At 37.4% G+C, this 26,257-nt stretch overlaps 1 protein-coding gene across 9 annotated transcripts in view; it reads right to left on the reverse strand.

The window, feature by feature from the left end:
* MICU1 (mitochondrial calcium uptake 1) overlaps positions 1-26,257 on the reverse strand; it is a 240,699-nt gene that overhangs the window by 179,753 nt on the left and 34,689 nt on the right. For 7 of the 9 annotated variants that reach the window (XM_027596470.1, XM_027596471.2, XM_027596473.1 and 4 more), the window contains one exon: positions 14,037-14,198. In XM_027596470.1, the coding sequence (XP_027452271.1) occupies positions 14,037-14,197 (161 nt within the window). In that variant the 5' untranslated portion in view covers position 14,198. Of the gene's footprint in view, positions 1-14,036; positions 14,199-19,350; positions 19,409-26,257 lie in introns of all 9 variants that reach the window. The other 2 variants (XM_027596474.1, XM_027596469.2) reach the window with 1 other exon arrangement.

Raw genomic sequence — 26,257 nt, forward strand, 5'->3', positions numbered from 1 at the left:
TATTATGCAGCCATCAAAAAAAGAAATCTTGCCATTTGCAAAGATGTGGATGGAACTAGAGAGTATTATGCTAAACGAAATAAGTCAATCAGAGAAAGACAATTATCATATGATCTCACTGATAGGAGGAATTTGAGAAACAAGACAGAGGATCATAGGGGAAGGGAGGGAAAAATGAAACAAGACGAAACCAGAGAGGGAGACAAACCATAAGAGACTCTTAAAATCTCAGGAAACAAAAAGAGGGTTGCTGGAGTGGTGGGGAGGTGGGACGGATGGGGTGGCTGGGTGATGGACATTGGGGAGCGTATATGCTATGGTGAGCGCTGTGAATTGTGTAAGACTGATGAATCAGACCTGCACCACTGAAATAAATATTATATGTAAATAAATAAATAAATAGATAGATAGATAGATAAATAAATAAATAAATAAATAAATAAAAAGAAACTAGCTCACTGTAAGTTTCCCCACCTGGTTCAAAAGCAATCTTTTGACCATAGCTCAAATTTCCTTTCAACTTTGACCCCAACTCATCAAGGTTGGATCATTTCCCTGTTTTATTTCCCTCTGAAGAGTTTGTGGAACCAAATGATAAGGGGCTGGTAAAGTGGAGACCTAAGGTATTTATTCACAAAGAAAGGAGACAGCATTCATTCATTTCTTCATTCAAATGCTGTAGGAGCTCCACTAGTTGCTAAGATAAGTATAAATAAGACTGTCTCTGTCCTCAAGAGAGTCACAGTAAATACGGAAAACATGTCAAATGATAAAGAACACGTAAAGACAGAGAATAGGGTCAGGAAAAGCCTCCTGGAAAGGGTGACTCATAACCTGATTTCTCAAAAACCTAATGTTCTAGAAAAGAAAATCTACAGACATTCAATATCATCTGGTAAAACAGAAACCCTCCTAACCACACTATTTTATTCAGTTCAATTAATTAAACAGCATTCATAATTTCTTCTGAAAAACTTATAGGTTGATATCCCTGATAATCTGAATGCTGCTCATGGTAGGTTACACCCTATTACATCCTTGCAACTTTTGCCACCTTAGGAGTTGCACACTTCCAAGAGCGGTAATGATATAATAATACAGTGATTTAAACATTATCAAACTGATGACATATAACGATGCACAGAAAGAAGACTTCTGTGTTCAACTACAATGGAGTAACTACACAAGACTCACCTTCCCAGAGTAAGGAAAAATACAGAAAGTTTAACAAAATATATAAAACATTTTCAGATACTGAACAATAGACAGCAAATCTCTGGAAAAAAATTAGGCCTATAACTGTCCTGAAGTTCTATTTGGAGACATTTTCCAGATCAGGAGCAGGATGCCAAGCAATACAGAGGGACCATCCTAAATAGAGAAGACAGAGATGACAGTGGGGAGAGGCCGAGGTGGCAGGAATTGGTGGGAAGAGGCCCAGAGAGGAGGAAGTTACAAAAAGACAAGGTTCCATGAACCTAATGGGATCTCCCTTAAGTTAATATGAAGTAGTACATTCTTAGGATTAAAGTATCCAATGTTGGACAAAGAACAATTACCAAAGAGCTATAGGCCAAATAATTTCCGGAACTCACAAGCAGGAAATGTTCAAGCTGTGAAAAATCATTGAACACTCAAGGCATTTAGCAAACACAACAGACGGGCCATGTCTTATTAGTAGGGCTAAATTAGCCCTAGAGCAAAGGATACTCTATCTAAACCATGCTGACAAAACAAAAACAAAACACCTTAAAAACAAGCTCTGGATGATCAGATTCTTCAATAAATTAACTGCCTGCCAATATAAAAATCAACATACTAATACAAAAATCAATATACTTTTAAAGGAAAACAAAAAAATCCAGACACTCAAAAATGTTAACATATACAATGAAAAATATCTAATAAAGAATTATTAGATGTCAGTAAGATGGACGTCCCAGGCTTTGTCCACCACAGCAACACTGATTTAACAACAATGTACACATCAAAATACCTTTATGAGATTCCCCAAATCCAGTTAAGAAGTTGCAGTACCCCAGGAAAGACACAATGCCAAAAAAGACACAATGAAATGGATAAGAAGAACAATTTCATTTTACCCATGTCAGCCCCTACCCCCCAGGCAGGCACAGCTCAGCATCTCCTACAGGGAGGAATGAGAATGGAAAGGTGTTCAACATTTTAACTATTCAGAGGGCTGCTCCAGGGACTGGTTTCTGTTCACCTCACTTGGAGTGCTGACGGAAGGTGGCATAGTTTGCATTCCTGAGGGTGGATAAGAAAAAAGAAAAGTGGGAGGTGGTCTGTGGAGTTGGCACAGCGTGGCACAATTAGGAAAAGACGCAAAACATGTCTTCTCCCTCAGGAGAGGGGGCTAAGAAGTGGAAGGTGTGTCTGGTGTTCTAGTTTTTCAGAAGGCTGCCTGAAAGACTGGTATGTGCCTTACCTGACTTGGGGTGGGAATGGGGAGGTGGCATACTTTGCCTGCCTGGAAGCTGATGAGAAGAGACAGTAGGTGGCTTGCGCTAGAGAACTTGCAGCGCTGCAGATAAACACCAGAGGGAACAAGAGATGAAAAGCTCTTCAAACAGAAATCGGCAAGCTTTTGCAATTGAGAAACTGCCTACACAGACCCAGAGAAGCTGTAACCTCTCCCAAAAAAGCTTCAGAGGCACCAGAATCTGTAACTGGGCTGATTCTGAGGGTTTTCCTCTGTATGAAGCCAGTCTATAAAGACTGGGATATGTGGTTGATTCTTTAAAAATGTGACTCTTAACATAAAGTTGCAAGATGTATGAAGAAAGAGAAATGTGGCCCAAACAGAACAAAATTATCTCCAGAAATGGATCCTAAAGAAATAGAAATATTTATTACTTGAAAAAAGAATTCAAAATACCCATCATAAAGATGCTCTATAAGCTCAAAAAAGCACTGCATTAAAAAAATTACTACCAAGAGAGATTTTTTTTTTTAAAAAAGCAAATTCTGGAGCTGATGAGTGCAATTACAGAGCTGAAAAATTCACTAGGGTGGCTCAAAAGCAGACTTGATGAAGCAGAATATAAACTCAAAGGTAAATTCAAAGATAGATCATTTGATATTATCCAGTCAGAGGAACAAAACACAAAAGAAAAAGCCTAAGGGACTTACGGAAAACCACTACATGCATGAAGGAGAAGGAAGAGAAAAAAGGGGTAAAAATTTTATTTAAAGAAAATATGGCAAAAAACTTGAAAACCCAAATTTGGGGAAGTTAATGGACATCAAGACTGAAGAAGTTCAAGAGATTTCTGAGAGGAGGAACCCAAAGAAAGCCACACTAAGACACATTATAATCAAATTACCAAAAGTCAAAGACTAAGGGAGAATTTTTAAAGCAGCAGGAGAAAACTGACTCATCATGTACAAGGGGAACCCATAAAACTATAAGACCTTGTAGGCCATAAAGAAATAGGATGAAATATGGAAAGTGCTGAAAGAAAAAATTGCCAAACATACTATATTTGGTAAAACTGTCCTTTAGAAATGGAGAAAGAAAGATGTTCCCAGATAAACAATGCTGAAGAAGTTCACACCACTAAACCTGCATTACCAAAAAAAAAAAAAAAAAGCTAAAGGGAGTCCTTCAAATTAAAATAAACTATACTGCAACATGAAAGCATATAACGTATAAAGCTCACTGGTGAAGGCAAATATATACACAAATACGGAATACAGTTGTCCTATAATGATGATGTGTCGATCTCTTTAAATTCTGTAACAGAAGTTCAAAGATCAAATATTAAAAAAAAACCACCTTAACTAAAAAACATGTTAATGGATACACAGTATAAAAGATATAACTTGTGACATCAGTACCATAAAGAGTGAGAAAGGAAGGAATAAAAGTACAGAATATTTGTATGTGACTGAAGTTAACTTGTTTTGTACTTTTAAAAAATAACACATTTTGGGGGCGCCTAGGTGGGCTCAGTCAGTTTAGCGTCTGCCTTCCGTTCAGGTCATGATCCTGGGGTCCTTGGACTGAGCCCCACATCAGGCTCCCTGCTCAGGGAGGAGTCTGTTCTCCCCTACCCTCTGCCTTTCCCCCCGCTCATGCTCACTCTCTCTCTCAAATAATTAAAATCTTAAAAAAAAAAAAAACCCACACATTTTTTTAGTTTATCCTTACTTTTTATACTGGCCATCAACTAGAAGAGTCCACAAATTAGTAAGGTCTTTTCCAGAAGATCTTTGCAAGCTTTGCGGACTCATTTTTATAATTATGATTATAATTAGTTTCTTTACCCTTACCTGAAAGTATATTTTACATAAAAGTATATTTTCAAAGCAGTTTTTTATTGAGATATAACTGATGATAACATTTTATAAGTTTAAGGTGTACAATGTATTAATTTGATACACTTAGGTGTATCAATCTGGCTGCCACCATTGCAATAGCTAAAACCTCTATTACATCACACAATTACCACATTTTTTGAGTGAGAACATTTAAAATCTATCTAGTCTCTTAGCAATTTTTAAGTATACAATACTGTATTATTAACTATAATCACAATGCTGTGCATTGGACCCGAGAACATATTTATATTCTGACTGCAGTTTGTACTCTGACCAACAACTCCCCAATTCCCCAACCACCAGCCTCTGGTAATCACCATTTTAATACCCATTTCTATGAGTTCAGGTTTTTGAGATATCACATGCAAGTGACGCCATACAGTTTATCTTTCTGTGTCTGATTTATCTCAGTAGTAGAATGCCGTCCAGGTCCATCAATGTAGATGCAAATGGCAGGACTTCCTTCTTTCCATAGCTGAATAATATTTATGAGTTGTGTGTGTATGTGTGTGCATACGGCACATCATCTTTATGCATTCATCTGTTGAAGGACACTTATGTCATCTCCATATCTTGGCTATTGTGAATAATTCTGAATTAAACATGGGAGTGCAGATATCACTTCAAGATCCTGTTCTCATTTCCTTGGGATATGTATCCAAGAAGTAGGAAGGTTGGGTAATATTTCCTGAAAAACCTCAATGTTGTTTTCCATAGTGGTTGCATCAGTTTACATTCCCATCAACAGTACACAAGGATTCCTATTTCTCCACATCTATACCAATTGTTCAGCCTTATCATTTTGAGAATAACCATTCTAATAGCTATGAAGTGATACCTCTTTGTGGTTCTGATTTGCATTTCCCTCATGATTAGTGATATTGAGCACCTTTTCATGCACCTGTTGGCCATCTGGATGTCTTCTTTGGAAAAATGTCTATTCAGGTCCTCTATTTTTTAATCAGATCATCTGTTTTTTACATTTAACTTAATGTACTCCCACTTCCTGATTTTGCTTTGGTTGCTTGTCCTTCTGTTACCCAAAAAATAGTTCCCAAACCAATGTCATTCATACAACTTCTGAGTTGTCTGAATTATTTATATATTTTGGATATTAACCTCTTAACTGACATATGGTATGCAAATATTTTCTCCCATTCCATAAGTTGTCCTTTGTTCACTGTTTCCTTTGCTGTGCACAAGCTTTTTAATTTAATGTAGTCCCACTTGCTGATTTTGCTTTTGTTGCTTGTCCTTTTGTTATCCAAAAAACAGTTCCAAGACCAACGTCAAGGAGCTTTTCCCCTAAGTTTTATTTTCTTTTTCTCCCCCCACTAAGTTTTCTTCTAGGAGTTTGCAGTTTGTGGTCTTATGTTAAAGTATTTAACCCATCTGAATTATTTTTTATAAATGGGGTAAGATAGAGGTCGAATTTCCTTCTTCTGCAGTGGTTATCCAATTTTCCCAATACTATTTATTGAAGAGACTATCATTTTCCCATTGAGTATTTTTGGATCCCAGTGAAATATTAATTGATCACATATGCAGGAGTTTATTTCTGGGATCTCTAGTCTATTCTATTGGCCTCTGTGTGTTTTTATGCCAGTATCATACTGTTTTCATTAATATAGCTCTGTCATATAGTTTGAAATCAGGACGTAGGATTTGCTCCCTTCAGCTTTGCTCTTCTTTCTCAGGATTGCTTTAGCTATTCATGGTCTTTTGTGTTCTATACATATTTTAGGACTTTCCCCCCTATTTCTATGAATAATGCATTAGAATTCTGATAGGGATTACAATAAATCTGTAAATTGCTTTGAGTAGTATGGACATTTTAACAATATTAACTTTTCGGGGCACCTGGGTGGCTCAGTTGGTTAAGCGACTGCCTTCGGCTCAGGTCATGATCCTGGAGTCCCGGGATCGAGTCCCACATCGGGCTCCCTGCTCGGCAGGGAGTCTGCTTCTCCCTCTGACCCTCTTCCCTCTCATGCTCTCTATCTCTCATTCTCTCTCTCTCTCTCTCAAATAAATAAATAAAATCTTTAAAAAAAAATAAAAAAAACAATATTAACTTTTCAATCAATTAACACAGAATATCTTCCCATTTTTCATTCATCAATATGTTATAGTGCTCAGTGTGTATGTCTTTCACTTACTGGTTAAATTTATTAACAGGTATTTTATTCTTTTTGATGCAACTGTAAATGGAATTGTTTTCTTTATTTCTTTTCCAGATTGTTCACTGTTAGTGTACAGAAATGCAATAAAGTTTTGTATATTCAGTTTGTAACTTTACTGAATTTATTTATTAGTTTTAATAGTTACTTTGGTGGAGTGTTTAGGGTTTCTATTTATAATATGTCATGTACAAATAGAAAGTTTCACTTCTTCCTTTCTGATTTTGATGCCTTTTATTTCTTTTTCTTGCCTAAGTGCTCTGGTTAGGACTTCCAATACTATGTTGAATAAGAGTGGCAAGGATGAGCATGCTTGTGTTTTTCCTCATCTTAGAGGAAAAGCTTTCAGTTTTCTACCACTGAGTATGATATTACATATGGGATTGTCATATATGGTTTTTATTATATTGGAGTATATTCCCTCTATACCCATAGGATATAAATTGGAACTCCTATGCACTGTTAGGGGGCAAGTAAAATGCAGCTGCTATGGAAAAAAGTATAAAGATTCCTCAAAAATTTAGAAAGAGGACTATTATGGGATCAGCAATACCACTTCTGGGCATGTACCCCCAAAAAATGAAAGCAGGAACTTGAACAAATACTTATACAACAGCATTATTCACAACAGCCAAAAGGTAGTAGGAACTCAGATGTCCATCAACAGATGAACTGATAAACAAAACATGGTATTCACAGTGCTATGGACTGAATGTGTCCCCCCAAAATTCATATGTTATAAACTTAACACCCAAGGTGACAGTATCAGAAAGTGGTGCCTTTAGGAGGTGATTAGGTCATGAGGGCTCTATCCTCATGGGATTAGTGCACTTATTAAAAAAAAAAAAAAAAGGCTAAGTAATCTCTCCTGCACCCTTCTGCCATGAAGAGTTACAGTAGCAAGAAAGCCATTAGTAAGCTGATGCTCACCACACACTGAATCTGCCAGTGCCATGATTTTGGACTTCTAAGCCTCTAGAACTATAAGAAATGTTTGTTTATAAGCTCCTCAGTTTGTGGTATTTGTTACAACAGTCCAGATAGACTACACACACACAATGGAATATTATTCAGCCTTTTAAAAAAAGGAAATTCTGACATGCTACAATATGGATGAAACGAGGACATTACACTAAATATGCAAAATATAAAAGGACAAATATTGTATGCTTCCAGTTATATGAGGTACATATTGGCCTGTAATTTTCTTTTTCTGTAGGGTCTTTTGTTTTGCTATCAGGGAAGTGATGGCCTCATAGAATAAATTCGGAAGTGTTCCTTCCTCTTCAATTTTTGGAATAGTTTGAGAAGGAAAGGTATTAACTCTTCTTTGAATGTTTTGCATAATTCACCTTGTGATGCCATCTGGTCCTAGACTTTGGTTTCTGGGAGGTTTTATTATTATTATAATTAGTGATTCAATTTCATTACCAGTAATTGTCCTTTCAGATTTTCTATTTTTTCCTGATTCAGTCTTGGAATATTTTTTGTTTTTAAGAATTTATCTAGTATATCCTGTAGGTTGTCCAAGTTGTTGGCATGTTAATTTTTCATAGTAGTTTCTTCTAATATTTCGTATTTCCATGGTGTCAGCAGTAACTTCTTTCATTCCTGATGTTAAGTCCTCTCTTTTTCTTAATGAATCTGCCTAAAGGTTTATCAATTTCATTCTTTTTGAAGAACCTCTTATTTTCATTGATCTTTTCTACTGTTTTTAGTCTCTATTTTGTTTATTTCTGCTCTGATTTTCATTATCTCCTTCCTCTACCAGTTTTGGACTTTGTTCTCCTTTTCTAGTTCTTTTATGTATAACATTAGATTTGTTTGACATTTTTCTTGTTCCTTGGTGTAGGCCTGTCACTATAAACCTCTCAAAACTGCTTTTGCTGCATCCCAAAGATTTTGGAATGTTGTCTTTCCATTTTCATTTATCTTGAGGTATTTTTAAATTTCCTCTTTGATTTCTTCATTGATTCAGTGGTTGTTTAGTAGCATGCTGTAGGCTCCACGCATTTGTGTTTTTTCCATTTTTTTTCTTGTAATTGATTTCTAGTTTCATATTGCTGTGATTGGAAAAGATGCTTGATGTGATTTCAATCTTAAATTATTGAGACTTGCTTTGTGTCCTAACATGTGATCTATTCTGGAGAATGTTTCATGTGCACTTGGAAAGAATTCTGTTGTTTTGGGATGGAATGTTCTGTATATACCTATTAAGTCCATCTGGTCTAATGTGTTGTTCAAAACCACTGTTTCCTTACTGATTTTATCTAGAGAGTTTCTGCAGTGATGTTGGTGTTAAAGTCCTATGTTGGATGCACAGGTATTTGCAACCTTTATAACCTCTTGTTGGATTGATCTGGTTATCATTATCTAATGCCCTTCCTTGTCTTTTATTACAATCTTTGTTTTAAAGTCTATTTTGTCTAAGTATTGCTACCCTGGCTTTTCTTTTTCCACTTTCATTTGCACAGAACACCTTCTTCCAACCTTTACTTTCAATTTGTATGTGTCTTGAGGTCTGAAGTGAGACTCCTCTAGGCAGCATATAGATGAATCCATTCAATCCCCCCTATGTCTTTTGATTGGAGCATTTAATCCATTTACACGTAAAGTAATTATTGATAGGTACGCACTTAGTGCGATTCTGTTGTTTTCTGGTTGCTTTTGTGGTTCTTCTCTTGCTCTCTTCCCTTGTGATTTGATGACTTTCTTTAGTGTGATGCTTGGATTCTTTTTATTTTTTGTGTATCTATCATAGGTTTTTGGGTTGTGGTTACATTATTATGAGGTTCATATATATAGCAGTCTATTTTAAGTTGCTGGTTCTTTAAGGTCCAATACATTCTAAAAGCCCTCCCAACAATGGGCAGCGTATACAGACTGTGGGCACCCTTTTATTGTGATTGGGCTGCAACTGCCCTGGTTGCACTGGTGGATGAAGGCTGACTCCAGCCTAGCAGCTTAGAGGCCAGGCGGCAGCTGCTGTGGGTGTCTAGTAGGTAGGGTCAGCACCTGGTGTGGCTATCTGCAACGCCTGGCTGCAACTGTTACAGGTGTGCTCATGGGCAGGGCTGACCCCCCAACTCTCCCAAGGAGTCACTTTGGAGGGACACTGGTCCTCACTGAGACGGCCTATCAGCTGAGGCAGGGGAGGAGTTGCCTTGGAGGAGTGCCTGCCACGACAGGTCAGTCCACAGGGAAATGCCAGGACAGCTGGTAAGCAGTGCCAGCAGTATAAATGGAGAGTGTCGGAACCGGCACCTTCACTGGGCCAGCCAGGCTGAAGGAAGGCAAAAGACACGGTGGCTGCTAGCAGTTCCATTCCTGGAAAAAGTTCCTACACGACCCTGCCCTTCTGGCACAAGCCCTACAATTAGTAAATAAATCCTCATATATGGCCCAGGTGCTTTTGAAACTGCTTCCAATATGCTGGATCTCAGAGTGAGTCAGACTGTCGATGGGCCTTTTAAGAACAGAGTTTTGGTTTCCTATGGCCTTCCACCTTTCCTAGAGTTAAACCCTGCTGATTTTCAAAGCCAGACAAAATGGAGGCTTGTCTTTCCAGGGCAGGGGTGGTGCAGGGAGTGCCCAATGCAGGGCTTGAATCCCTTGCTCCTCAGGAAGGACCTCCACACCTGTTATATGCCTTCTGTTTGTGAGTCACTGGCCAAGTCCTTTTCAAACTGTTTAACAAGTTTGTTTCTGTTTGTCGCTGTTTTTTTTCTGGGTCTCAGGGCAAGCAAGACTGCATATGAGCCCTCTGAGAAGGGTATCTTAGTTTCCTACAGAATTTTCTGGATGTCAAACCCATTGGTTTTGCAAGACAAATACTCTCAGGCTTGTCTCTTCAGTACAGATCCCAGGTGCCAGGGTGCCCAATGCGGGGCACCAACTCCTCCCTCCTCTGGGAGAAGCACTGCCTGGTGAAATTCCCTCTCTATTGAACTATTGCCACTCAGGGGGTGGGGTTTTTTTGTAGGACTGTGTCTCTCTCTGCTTCTCCTACCCATCTTGATGTGGTCCTTATATTCTCTGTTGTGGAGAGCAATTCCTATAGTTTTCAGATCTTTTGCAGAGGGAAATCATCCATATGTAGCCACAGATTTGGTATGTTTAGGGAAGTGTGTAAGTTCAGGATTTTCCTATGCTGCCATCTTTCCAGAGCCTCCAATTAACAGTATTTTCTAAATGGTGCTTCTATTTTTTTTTTTTTTTTTTTAATTTTAAGTAATCTCTACACCCAATGTGGGGCTAGAACTCACAACCCTGAGATCAAGAGTCACATGCCTGGCACACCTGGGTGGCTCAGTCAGTTACAGGTATTAGAATAGTCAAATTCATAAAGTGAGAAAGCAGAATATCCACGGATAGGGGAAGAAGTGGCTGGGGGGTTACTGTTTAATGGGTCCAGAGTTTCAGTCTGAGATGATGAAAAAATTCTAGAGATGAATGTGGTGATGGTCGCACAACACTGTGAATGTAGTTAATGTTAATAACTAAAAAAATGGTTAAAATGGTAAATCTGATACTACGTATACCTTACCACAATAAAAAAAAAAAAGAATACTAGAATATAATGAGGATACCGTGCTGGAACAAAACAAAACAAAATCAAAACTGAAGACAGTAGAATGACAGCCTTAAAGTGCTAGAAAGAAAAGAGTCAACCTAGAATTCTATATCCAGTGAAAATATCCTTCAAAAGTGAAGGCAAAATAAAGACATTTCCAGACAAAAGCTGATAGAACCTATCTCCAGCAGATAAGAACCCCTAGTGAAGGAAGTACTTAAGGCTGTACAAGAATGGTATTAGATAGATTATATAGCCAATTTAAACCCACATACTCAGACTTCAAACCTTGAATCCTTACCACTGTATCTCAGTATCTTTCTTGAGACTGAGGAAGTAAAAAAAAAAAAGTAAAATGACAAATGGTCCTTCTCTAGCAGTATTGTAATATGGTTTCTGAGGATCATACTTAATTTACGTTAATGGATTTAGGTAGTATACCTGGTCTATACACACATATATATCCCAGAACATACTCACTTTGAAGGCAAACATTCCAAATTGTATTCTTTGTTATTTACCTATATAATTCAAAACTACATTATTGTATTGTATCATTATTATTTTTTGTTCAGGAACAGGGATTGGGGATGGGAAAAAAATTTTTTTTTCTTTACTTCTGTATTAGTTTTTAGATCATATTCTTTGTAATTTAAATTTATGAATTTTAAAGTTTTAAAATTTAAAGTTCATAAATTAAAAAATTTTTAAGTTTAAAATTATATCCTGCCCCCTTTCAAAAAGAACTTTAAATCTTGCTTCTTAGGAAAACATTTTATTTCTGCTCATTTCACAATTTCTTAAAAGAGGATGGAAAAAAGATATAAAATTAAATGGCAAACTCTATGCCTGCATTCTCTGACAAGATAATTCACAATCATTTTAGACAGTTTTTGCTATTGATCTTGAGTTTTATTTTTTATTTTAAAACTTGAGAATAATTATAGTTATCTCATTAGAACTTCTTAAATGGCACAGCAAAGGCACAAACCTAACAATCTTTGAGCACTAAAATCTTGGCACTTGGTGTATTTATGATTTTGAAACATTCATGAAATTAGAATCTGTGATAAAAGCATATGTATTAGAAGAAGTCTCATATTGGGAACACACTGTCAATATGTAGATTTTCTGCTTTTGGATGTTTTGGGGTTTAAAACTTACAACAAATATAGGAATGTTTCCTCTACATAACACTCCTAATTAACTTCTTATTCTTTTTTTGGGAGTAATATTACATGAAAACTTCATTAAGTTAATAAAAGTAAAATAACCTAAACTTGTTCATCAGCATTTAACCTGAGTAATATAAACAAAGTGACTCAGAGAAAGAAAGAGTAGTAACTTCTTAAACATTCAAATCATCAAACAACTTCTCAATTTCTTCAGGTACAGCCATTGTCATCTTTGATTTCAGACGAAGCCAAAGACAGTGCTACATGCACTTGCATGGGGTCCTCTAATTCCGCTGTAGGAAAGCATCCCTGAAGAAATTACTAAGCATTTACTATGTGTCACAGGGAAAGGACAAAGGGTGCATTTCCTATTCCTCCTTTCCTTCTTCTGCCTATCTTCCTTCTTCTGTGTCCCACAGTCTAGATTTTTCTGTCTCTCTTCCTGGCCATTTTACCTGGAAATTTTTCTAAACTCACGTACTCCTTTCTAAGATTCCAGTACCCCCACCATCACCTTGAACTAGTAATGGTGTCAGTAGCTTCTTCCCATTCCAGTTTATTCCACTGCTGTCACTGTATTAATCTCTCCTCAAACTTGTCTGTGATCAGTCTCTTACTTCAAAACCTCTTAACTCATCATTGCCTAGAGATTAAAATCGCAACTTCTTGGCATGGCATACAGGATCTTTTATATCACAACTCCAACTTTTCTTGGATACCCAGTCTTTTTTGTTAGTACTCTATCTCCTTTCTTCACTTCTCATCTTCATATTATATCCAGTAATAATAGTTAACATTTATCGATAGCTTACTATGTGCCAAGTACTTTCTCCATAAATGTTTTTTGTTTACAAAGTTAAGTGCCAGGCACTTTTTTAAGCATTTAACGTATAATAACTCGGGACACCTGGCTGGCTCAGTTGGTAGAATGTACAACTCTTGACCTCAGAATCGTGAGATGAAGAGCCCACTTTAAAATTAAATAAAGTAAAATGCTTTTTTAAAAAACCCTTGGGGCGCCTGGGTGGCTCAGATGGTTAAGGATCTGCCATCAGCTCAGGTCATGGTCCCGGGGTCCTGGGATCGAGCCCTGCATTGGGCTCCCTGCTCGGCGGGGAGCCTGCTTCTCCCTCTCCTCCTGCTCCCCCTGCTCGTGCTCTCTCGTGCTGTCAAAAAATAAATAAAATCTTTAAAAAATAAAAATAAATAAATAAAAATTAAAAACCCAGTAACTCATTCAATCTTCGTAACTACCTTTGAGATAGGTGTTATCATTATCCCCATTTTACGGTTTATTGACAGAAAGTAGATCAGTGGTTGCTTAGGGTCAGGAGGGATGGATAAAGCAGGATATAACTGCTAAATGGCATAGAGTTTCTTTATGGAGTGACGGAAATTTTTGGAAACAGTGGCGATGGCTGCACAACTTTGTAAATATACTAAAAACCAGTGAACTGTACATGCTAGATTGGTAAATTATTAAATTCATTCATTTACTATTATATATTATTTATTTATTTAAATAGCTCAGCAGAGGAGACAGGCAGACCTTGAAGCAGAATATTTCCTATTTGTTGCTTTAACACAATTGCTGAATTCTTTGAAACATCTTATCTCATAGACACATATTATCAACGCCAAATGATTTGGCCAAGAAATTACGGTACAAAGTTAAGCCAGAAATCAATGTAATCCTTTGAGAGAACAGAGACAACTAGAAAAATGAAAGCACGTGCAGGAAGAGGATCCTCAGCGAACACTCGCCTCTTCCACAGAAGACCGGTACTTGCAGTTACTGCAGATGCTCCCAGGAAAGCCACCATCACTAGTCGTCGCCTCATCTGGGTGGGCTGTGATCCTCCATGGTAACATCGAGAGCCCACAGCCAGTTCTGCTAGTGCAGAAAGGGAGTTAAGACGAAACATTCTGTGGATAAAAAATAAAAATGTTACTCCTAACTAGTGGTGGCAACAATGATGATGAAATGATGAAGATGACAGTATCAACGTCACCAACAAACATTACGGACTTACTCAATGGCAGACACTAAACACTTTGCAATATCATATAGTATCCAATTTAATCCTCAGAACAACTGTATGAAAAAAATACTACTTATAAACCTGATATATCAAAGTACAATTAGAAGACAAAAAAACAACATGATAAATTGAACAGGAAAAGTTTAAGTAAAGCATTATTAATTATAACAGGGGTAAAACACTAAGGGTTAAAGAGATAACAGATGTAGGGAGCAGCTACTATTTCAAAGGCTGAGGCAGAACAATAGGAGAGGAATAAATCTGTAAAGGGGCCATTCTCAACAGGGCTGAGATACAGGCCGGTGGTGAGGACACGGCCATGGATATGTGAGAAATTTACTAAAGTGCCAGGTCATCAGAAGTCATCTAGTAGGAGAATTCAACATTCCAGTGGAACTGAGGAAAGTACCCATGGGGAGATGTCAGAGTATAGAACTCCCTGGGAAACTGCATTTGGGAGTACTGCTGCTAAAACTACCTACGGCTTGAGAGCCCCAGGGTGTCCCACATGCTCATGACCACTGTGTTCTACAGTGCATACAAGAATCAGGAAGAAAAACTTCTTCCTTCTTTAGTCTCCCTCTAGCCCTTCTACTGACAAACCTTAAAAAAAGGTGGCAAGAGAGAAATTTCCAGTATCACAAAAAGGACAATGAAGGAGGAATTTAGAATTGCAAAGCAACAGATTTATAAATGGCACAACCATTTTGAAGATGTGGGAACTGAGATACAGTGACTTGCTCTAGAGTATGCGGCTAGAAGAAGATCCAGAATCTAAAATAAATGGACTAACATGAGAACCCAGGTTCTGGACAGGTTCTAGGACACTTTGCTGCCCCCCTACCTTGTGATGATACTGTTTTTGTTAAAGTAATTTAAGTTTTAATTAAGTAATTTAAGTTTTAATTAAATTTTTTTCATTTCATTAATTAAATCTTGGAAGGCCTCCTACCCACTAAATTCTTTAGTTTCATACTTATAACCTCACCTGTTCCTCTCATTGTTTAACTCAGAAATATCTGTATTAGGTCATATTATTGTTCAAAAAACATTCACTCTCCCATCCCCCATTCCATAGGCAAATACAATTTTCCACACTCTTTATTTTGGATATTGCCATTAACCTTGCTTTGACCAAAAGAATGTGGCCAGTTCCACAAAGCACTTTTAAGAAGTATTGCTGTTAGCCTTCTTGTGCTCCTACACTCTATGAAGAGAAGATCATGCCCAGGATAGACATGATCCTTCAACCTGGGTTCAAAAACGAACATATCTCAGGCTGGAGCCAGGCACTGTGAAGATCAGCTGAGCCAGCTGAGCACAACCAACCTACAGAATGCTAGTGAGAAATAAATGTTTATGATTATAAGCCACTAAAATCGGGGTTTGTTTGCTGCCACAGCAAAAGCTAACTAATTCAGCATATAAGAGAATTACTGAGAAGTTCTCATTCAACAAAAATGTTTTGTTTTTAAAGATTTTATTTATTTATTTGACAAAGAGAGAGACAGCTAGAGAGGGAACACAAGCAAGGGGAGTGGGAGTGGGAGAGGGAGAAGCAGGCTTCCCGCTAAGCAGGGAGCCCAATGTGAGGCTCGATCATGACCTGAGCCGAAGGCAGATGCTTAACGACTGAGCCACCCAGGTGCCCTTCAACAAAAATGTTTTAAGTTCATACTATTCAGCCCTATGTAATACCTAAAGAGCCAAAAAGAATTTTACATTCTAATTAGCCAAGATACACATGAAACATTTTCAAATGATACGTTTCTAAGCTGGTATCTTGAAGAAGTATAAAAATATTAGGGTACAGATATTAGAGAATTAAAAAAAATTTTAAACACCAGGGTAAGACTAGATTAGTCAGCAAAGGCTTTTGTTTAGTTCTGAGACTCAGAATGGTATAAAATTTTGATCAAGTCAAAGAAATTTCATGGACAACCCAAATGACAGGATCAGTTCTGGCACCTCTATACAGAGAATTGATAGAAAATGATTTTTTCCTCTAGACAGTATCTTGAGGCCAGAGTATAGTCTTCATTCTTTTATTCCAACAGGCAGACTGAAAGAGAAAGGGGCATTTCCTCCTGGTTATACGACTTTTTATAGTGGCAATTCATTCAAATCACATAAAGTATTCATTCTCCTCCCCTTTGATTGTCTCCAAGCACAGTTCACTGCTTCCTAATTTAAATTATCTTGGAATTTATACATATCTTCCTATGGCAATTAATACATTTGTTCATATGTAAGTTTGCCTTCCCTACTTGGCTCTCGCTAAAATTATTTTTTTCCTCATCATAAACATATGGTCTAGTATGGGGCCCGTTACATTATAGGTATCTAAAATATTTAACTATGTAATGTACTTTCACAAGAAGGTAAAGGTACAAATCACACAGGTACTAGCTCCTAACATTTAAGTATACTTCTAAGACCCAATATACTAAGAAAAGTATGTTTTTTACCACTTGGGTTCAAATCAAGTTAGATTACTTAGCTGTCTCTTAAGATCATGGAGCCAGTTACTAACTCTTCTCTGGGACCTATACCTATAATCCCTTTTTTTTTTTTAAAGATTTTATTTATTTGAGAGAGAGATTGAGAGACAGAGAGCACATGAGAGGGGGAGGGTCAGAGGGAGAAGCAGACTCCCTGCTGAGCAGGGAGCCCGATGCGAGACTCGATCCTGGAACTCCAGGATCATAACCTGAGCCAAAGGCAGTCATTTAACCAACTGAGCCACCCAGGCACCCTATACCTATAATCTCTTAAATAAACCTTTCCCCTAGCCTTCTTCATTCAACCTAGGCCCAATTTCAAAGTTGGAGCTAAATCCTGCTCTTATGGACAAAGTGGGAAAAGAATTATTTTTCTCTCCTACTTCCTATGACCTAAGCTGCAGCAACACAATTCTTACACCCTTCCCCAACCGCAGAAATCACTCATTTTACTGCACATATTCTACCAAAATACAGCATCAAGGAGAATGTCCACTATATTTTCTTTCTGCCTGTCAACAACTGATCCACTTTTTTTTTTTAAGATTTTATTTATTTATTTGACAGAGAGAGACACAGTGAGAGAGGGAACACAAGCAGGGGGAGTGGGAAAGGGAGAAGCAGGTTTCCCGCAGAGCAGGGAGCCCGATGCTGGGCTCGATCCCAGGACCCTGGGATCATGACCTGAGCCGAAGGCAGACCCCTAACGACTGAGCCACCCACGCACCCCCTGATTCACTTTTTAAAATAACATTTTCCAGGGGTGCCTGGGTGGCTCAGTCGTTAAGCATCTGCCTTCAGCTTAGGTCATGGTCCCAGGGTCCTGGGATCAAGCCCCACATCGGGCTCCCTGACAGGCGGGAAGCCTGCTTCTCCCTCTCCCACCCCCATGCTTGTATTCTGTCTCTCGCTGTGTCTCTCTCTGTCAAATAAATAAATATCTTTAAAAACAAATAAATAAAAATAAAATAACATTTTCCAAACCCACAGTGCATTCAGATACATAGCATTGCTTTTGTCTATCATAAAAATGAATACTCTGGTTTCTCTTCAGATCAAATAAATCTTTCTCCTTATAATAAAAATGAGTACAACTAAAACATGTATCTGGAGGGACGCCTAGGTGGCTCAGTCAGTTAAGCGGCTGCTTTCAGCTCGGGTCATGATCCCAGCGTCCTGGGATGGAGTCCCGCATCGGGCTCCCTGCTCAGCAGGGAGTCTGCTTCTCCCTGTGCCTCTGCCCCTCCCCCTGCTTGTACTCTCACTCTCTCTAGCAAATAAATAAATAAAATCTATTCTAAAAAAATAAATAAAAAATAAAACATGTATCCGGAGAAAACATTATTCATCACTAACAACAGAAAGAAAAGAGCACTCAGAAATTTTCAATGTGAAAGGCAAATAACATAACCAGTTCAAAAGTTGGAACAGGCAAGGAGTGTGTAAGACTGTAAGATAAATTCACAATTAATCAGATATTCTCCATAAATACACATATGTCCAAATAATAGACATCTCATAAATAGGCATATGTTCACCAATGTAATAAACCCATTTTTCAGTAAAAAGTATAAACACACCTATGATCTAATAGGTAAACTATAATCACTTGAGAAGGTCATCTGAATTCTGGACTGAGGATTCTGGTCATGTGTACAACAGGAAACTAGTACATGGAAAAGAACGTGATGAAAGTATTTTCTGGAAGAATGCCTACTTACCAGTAGTGAATAGAATAAATTGCAAACAACAAAGGCAGAGAGAGCTAATGGCAGTAGTGAGTACAGCCAGAAGGCAATTAATAACCTAAAATATTGGGTGATAAGTGCCTACACGATAAATACAGAAACCAGAAATAAAATAAAATATCCAAAGAGACAAAACCATCAGATATCACTGTCCAACACACATCAATATGTAAGTGTGAAGGAGATATGGAAGAAAGGAGAAAGAGATTAAAACAATAACAACACTAAGTAGCGGATGGTAGAAAGTGAAATGAAATAGGAAGCCAATGACCAATGACCTAATCTCAACTCTAGTACTAAACAGCTGTGCACAAAGGAAGCTTACTCTTTCTTAAGGAAGAATCTGATAAAATGAGAATTGCCTAATTGAGCTTTAGGGTTTTTTTTTTTTTAATCTTTTATTTATTTATCCATGAGAGTCAGAGAGAGAGAGAGAGAGAGAGAGAGAGAGGCAGAGGGAGAAGCAGGCTCCCCGCAGAGCAGGGAGCCCAATGCGGGACTCGATCCCAGGACCCTGGGATCATGACCTGAGCCGAAGGCAGTCGCTTAACCAACCGAGCCACCCAGGCGCCCCCATAAAATATTATTAAATTATTTCATAAACCAACAGAAACTTGGCTAAAGAAATTAAAAAACAGTTGGAAAAAGAAGTAAAAATGGCTCTGAGAACTATGAAAAGATACTTAATCTCATTAATAATAAGAGAATGCATATTAAAACTCTACTGAGATACTGCTTTTCACTCATCAAGCTGGCAAAAAATCCAAAAGTTTGAAAACACACTTACTGGCAATACTGTAGAAATGGCACTGCTAAGGAACGTGTAAGCTGGTACAATGTACTTCCTTAAAGAAAAAGAAAATGGTACAATCTATGGAGGGTAATTTGGCAATATCCATTAAAATCATCCATATAAAACTGCATATAGTGACCCAGCAATTGCCACTTCTGATAAAATATCCTAATGATATACTTGCACATCTGTCAAATTAGACACACACAAACACAGTTATTCATTACATCATGGTTGGTAACAGCAACAGATTAAATCTACCTCAGTGTGCACCAGGAGAGGACTGGCTAAACCATGACAAATACATACAAGGCAATACCATGTAGCAATAAACAGGGAATGAAAAATCTTTGTATGGATTTGAAGAGTTTCATGACATACTGTTATCTTAAAAAAACCAGGTTGTGGAATAGCATATATGATAATTACCCTTTTACGTAAAATGAAGAGAAATAACAATGCCTATTTGTGGGGCACCTGGGTGGTTCAGTTGGTTAAGCATCTGCCTTCAGTTCAGGTTATGATCCCGGAGTCTGGGATCTTTAAAAAAAAAAAAAAAGCAACATCTGCTAATTCTGAGACCAAGATAAATTTCTGAGATCTACCCAAATTTGGCCACCAACAAAATTTAGACCTCAGTTAAATAAAACTTCAAGGTTCCAAAGTGTTTAGTTTACATGAACTAAGAGCTTGAGAAAATGAGAACCTAGTGTCCTTTCTATCTGTGTTTCCATGATCTAATATAACATCTGGCATACGTAATATATGTACGTGATGGTTCAGTGCACTTTGTGAAACTGCACTATGATTGCTCTTTGAGAACTATGTTGTAAAATCAGCGCTATTGGGGATGCCCACAAGGATTCACCCTATTCATCCCAGTGGCGGCTATATACCGACCCCAGAACTGAAGGCCATCAGAGCCTCAGCCATTAAGTATCTAACTTATATATTTAACTCCCCTTTATTCTATTTCCATGCTTACTAAATATGTCATGATTCTAATTCAGGTTCCTGTTTAGACTGCCTTCAAAGACAGAAGATGCTGATCAGAAGATGAGAGTAGCTTAGTTCTCATGCCAGCTGTATTTGTCATGGTAAATTAATAAATTGGCAATCTGGTTTAATCTCCTATGATATTGGTTTGCCTTAAGAAGCTTCTCTGAATCTGATCAATTCCAATACGTAAGTTACAATTTGGTGACTTTCAAGGTTCAAGGACCAGACCTTACACCATGGGGACATCTTGACCCTCTGCCTTGCCATTTCATTCAAATTTCTACCCTGGAACAGATGCCAGTGAAAATGTCCCAAAAGTTTTGTATGGCCAGAGTCACTGAACCTACGGAACCACACTCACCTTTTCCTTTTTCCCTATGTAATGAAGTTAGGGGAAGGCAATAAAAGAAGAGTCTAAAGATGGTAAAATTATGGGAATATGGATTTGCTGGACATGATACAGAATTTTGAATAGAATAAGCAAGATTACTTGCATTTTTATTTACAAGTAAAATAGGAATACATTTTTATTATCAAAAATGTCATTGTAGGGGTGCCTGGTAGGCTCATTCCATTAAGCGTCTGACTCTTGATTTTGGCTTAGGTCATGATCTCAGGGTCCTGGGATTAGCACTGGGCTTCTCAGTAGGGAGTCTGCTGCTTCTCTCCCTCTGCCACTCCCCTTGCTCGTGCTCTCTCTCAAATACATAAATCTTTAAAGAAAAAAAGTCATTGTAGGGGCACCTGAATGACTCGGTTAAGCATCTGCCTTCGGCTCAGGTCATGATCCTGGGATCCTGGGATTGAGCCCTGTTTTGGGCTCCTTGCTCCGCGGGGAGCCTGCTTCTCCCTCTCCTTTTGCCTGCCTTTCCCTCTGCTTTTGCTCTCTCTCTCTCGTTGTCAAATAAATAAATTAAATATTAAGAAAAAAAGTCACTGTACAGAAGTATAAAAAAGAAACTATGTCTTATTTTTCATACTTCTGAAATCCTACCATTCTCCCTAGAAGTAAACTCAGAAAGAAGTTTGTATCTTTCCTGAAATGTTCTATTTGTTTACAAAAAACAATAGTCCGCATATATATGTATACTCAAATACTCAGCATTTGGAATACTTTGCATTATCCTTTTTATATAATGGACTCATATCATACACATTTGCAAGTTTTTAAAACTTAATACAACTTAAAAATCCTTCCAACAAGAGATAGTCTTTTTAACTATAACAGAGTACTTCATTCTATGATTATTCCACAATTTAACTATTTGGCAGTTAATACATAATTTAACTATTTGGCAATTAATCCTAAATTAATTAAGGATGTTTCCATACTTTGCCATTACAAACATGCTACAGAGACTTTTCCTTGCATTTATTTTTATCCAAGTATATCTGTGGGACAGATATCTACAAATGAAACTGCTAGATTAAAAGTAATGTGTGAGGTGCCTGGGTGGCTCAGTCGGTTAAGCATTTGACTCCTGATTTTGGCTCAAGTCATGATCTCAGGATCATGAGATCAAAGCCCCTATTTGGTTCTCTGCTGGGCGGGGAGCCTCCTTAAGATAATCTCTCTCCCTCTCCCTGCCCCACCCTACTTTCTCTCTCAAAAAAAAGTAATGTAATGTGATCATTTTTAACTTTGATAGATCCTGCCAAATTGCCCTTCAAAACTGACTTTCCCATTTACATACCACCAACAGTATATGAAGGTACTTCTTTCCCTGTATTTGCTAGTACCAATCTTTTCAATTTATATGGTGGATTAAAAAATGACATCTAATTTAATTTGTACATTCCCTATAGTAATTGAGTTTAATAATCTTTGTTTAGTTTTCAAGAGTCCATCCCTATTGTTCTGAGGGCTATTAGAATACTAAGCTGTATTTATTTTCTTTTGTTCCAGTCATATTCCCAGCCCTGAGGTTTCATCTTTCCTTCATAAAAAAGGGACATTTTTTCAACCAGATTTATTTTAGATATAAAATATTTTTATGTCAGATGCAATATTGACACTAATCCATCCAATGTTATTTTTTAGTAGAATGTTTTTATTAACCAAAAAAAAAAAATAAAAGGATAAAACTTTCTCATTATGAACCATTTCAATACTTTTCCAATTCAATCTGACTGAGCTCTACCAGAGCTGACTGGGAAGATTTTTTTCCATCTACCATTTGTTTTCTAATGGCTGGTTATACTTTCAAAATACTTGACTGGAGTATGCATTCATTACATTATTGAAAAGAATAATTTAATCTTTTTTTTTTTTTTAAAGTAGGCTCCATGCCCAAAGTGGGGCTTAAACTCAGAACCCTGACATCAAGACCTGAGCTAAGATCAAGTTGGACGCTTAAGCAACTGAGCCACCCAGGCACCCCAAGAATGATTTAAAACAGCAACAAAGGTCTCAAAAATATTCAACAATTGTTTCATCTTTACACACTACTGGAAAATGAGAATACACATCATTCTGCTTTCATATTTATCCTTTTGAAAACAGAAAAAAAATGACAAATGAAATTCTGAATGAATTAAAATGGTAAAAAAAAATGCAAGAAGCTATACTAAAAATACAGTATGCCCAATTCAACTGCAGTATAGTGACATAACACAGATGGACGCACATTTTCTTAATTTTACTAAAGCTACAACCCAGAACAACTTATTAAATATACACTAGGCAGTAGGGCAAACATAGTTTTTTCACTGATATTTGCAGGACTTCTTCTTTGCAAAGGGCATGTTATTCCCAAAACATATGCAAACTATGAAAAACAATAGCTGCCATGAATATAGAATAAATAACAAAAAATAAGCATCTACTACTGCTAGATTTAAGACTTATGGACCTTTGAGAGCAGATTTAAGTAGTTTCAGATTAGCCAGTTGAGTTATTCCTACAGTAGTGCAGACTACAAGAACTACTGTAGTTAATATATTTTCAAAATGGATTTCATATTCATAATTTATATAGCCAAAGAACTCAGTAAACTGGGCTTCTGTATCTGCATGGAAGCCAAAACTTGATTCCTGTGCCTAATACAATACACAAAGTCTAATATAATACTTTGGGCATTAAACACATTTAAATATTTATTGATTTAAACAGAAATTTAAGTTCACTAATCATAAATAATTATAAATATGATGACTATATAATAGGCTATTGGACTAGAAATGAGGAGACTCAAGTTTCTGGCTTGGTTTTTTTCATTGTTTCTACAGGTCTTAATGTGAAAAACTATTTGTATACTATTCCTCAGCCCAGCCCTTCTTAACTTTTACCTCATCTGTAAAAGTTATGTAAAACCATTATCACTCTTAATTTCTTCCTTTAAATTCCTGTAGAATTAACATTCTGGATCACTACTCTGGTACCTGACTTAAATAATTTTAATGTATACCTGTCCACTTGCCCCGGAGACTGCAAATCTAAAGGCAGGAAGTATGTTTTAGGCTTCTTAGTATCCTCAGTGCCAATTAATGAATTTAAAATTATTACTAACAGTAGTAACAAGTACTACTGGTCAATTACAAGCAGATACAGAGAACTTAGGTTCTCTTTCTAGCTTTAGCCTGCTATGGGACCAGTAAAAGTTTTACCCTCTCTGAGACTGCACTCTGGGAGATGCAGGGCATGGGTGGTATTATTTCTAAGGTTTTTTCTGGCTTTAAGAGTTCATTTCAGAAAAACAAAATGTAAAAGTATTTTGTACTTTTTGGAAGAAGAAAGCCAGCCTGAGTGGTTATTAATGAGACAACATCACCATTAGCCTCAGTAGCTGAGGCAAATTTCACATAATCCAAAATGTCCAGCCGCCATTATTTCATTCAAGTCATTAGCTATGTATTTATTGAGCAAGGTATTGTGACAGCAGTGCAAAAGGCACAAATATGAGCAAGACACAGTCTGCCTACAAACACCTCATCATTTGGTAGTGGACATAAAACTGCTCAAATATCCATTATGCTAAGGATGAAAAAATGTAAGGGCTACGAGAACATTATTAACAGGGATTCAAAGAAAGGAAAAATTACATTAGGTTGGTAGGTGGAAAGGGCTCAAGAAAAGCTCCAAGGAAGAGTATTTACTTAAAGTAAGAAAAAAATAACCATTTTTTTTATACTGTATTATTTGTTTCAGGGGTACAGGTCTGTGATTCATCATTCTCACACAACACCCAGCACTCATCACAATACATACCCTCCCCCAATGTCCATCACCCAGCCACCCCATTGCCCCCCCCAACAACCCTCAGTTTGTCTCCTAAGATTAAGAGTCTCTTATGGTTTGGCTCCCTCTCTGGTTTCATCTTGTTTCATTTTTTTCCTCTCTTCCCCTATGATCAGCTGCCTTGTTTCTTAAATTCCACATATCAGTGAGATATGATAATTGTCTGTCTCTGATTAACTTATTCTGCTTGGCATAATACCCTCTAGTTCCATCCACATCTTTGCAAATGGCAAGACGTCTTTTTTTGATGGCTGCGTAATATTCCATTGTGTGTGTGTGTGTGTGTGTGTGTGTGTGTGTGTGTGTGTGTGTGTGTAACATATATATACACACCCCCCCCATCTTCTTTATCCATTCATCTGTCAATGGACATCTGGGCTCTTTCCATAGTTTGGCTATTGTGGACATTGCTTCTATAAATACCGGGGTGCACGTGCCCCTTCGGATCACTACATTTGTATCTTTAGGGCAAATACCCAGTAGTGCAATTGTTGGGTCATAGGATAGCTCTGTTTTCAACTTTTTGAGGAATCTCCATACTGTTTTCCAGAGTGGCTGCATCAGCTTCCATTCCCACTAAGCATTCTTTATAAAAGAGTTTGGTGGAATGCACTAGCTTAGAAGCCTTTGTCATGTTATCTGAGAAATGGGATAAACTACTAGAAATATAATCTTTACTGTACAACTATGGCACTGTTAAAGATGCAACAATATACTGGACTTTAATTATACTGGATAATTTTTAAAATATCTCTCAGATTGAAAGTTCTGCTCTGAAGACACCAGGATGACTGCCAAAATACAGTAGAGATTAACGTTCATGTCTAGAAAATATGCATTTTCATACCTCAAAGTGACATTACTGACAGAATCAATGAGGAAAGCTAACTCTGTTCTGAGAAGTGAGTATTTTCCAACAGCAAAGGAAGCTATTTTAAATGATCTAGGTAAGCATATAAAGTTAATTTAAGTTATATAAGTCTCTAACAGTAAAAAAATGATAACCATAGGAAAAAGAATCATCTCACAGATGTTAAGTTTGACAAAGAATTTTTGGTACATATTCTTGCTAAATGAAGATGCTATGGAAAAGCAGGTCACTATCCTACAGTAGCAACCGTCTGATACTCTGGGAAATATTCCTTCATCCACTGAGTACCTCCATAGCCACTTTTTGTATCCATATGTGTGTGCGCACACACACATACCTGACACGTCTGGTGAAGGAAGAAAGAGAAGTGAAGAGTGACAATTTCCCTTCCTGAATAACTGCACAGAAAACCGTGTGCAAAGGGAAAAGAAAAAAAATAATTCAACCAAAGAAAAAGTCTACTTAAAACTAAAAACAGGGCGCCTGGGTGGCTCAGTCGTTAAGCATCTGCCTTCGGCTCAGGTCGTGATCCCAGGGTCCTGGGATCAAGTCCCACATCGGGCTCCCTGCTCAGCGGGAAGCCTGCTTCTCCCTCTCCCACTCCCCCTGCTTGTGTTCCTGCTCTCGCTGTGTCTCTGTCAAATAAATAAATAAAATCTTTAAAAAAAAAACTAAAAACCACCCAGAAACTACAGAAACAATGATGACCAATATAAATTTTCTAAAACTCTAGGATGTGCTAATGTGTTGACATCATGATTAAGCTTTCAATATTTAAAATTTCCATAAAACAA

Source organism: Zalophus californianus, chromosome 15, assembly GCF_009762305.2.
Source record: "Zalophus californianus isolate mZalCal1 chromosome 15, mZalCal1.pri.v2, whole genome shotgun sequence".
Lineage (NCBI taxonomy): Eukaryota > Metazoa > Chordata > Mammalia > Carnivora > Otariidae > Zalophus > Zalophus californianus.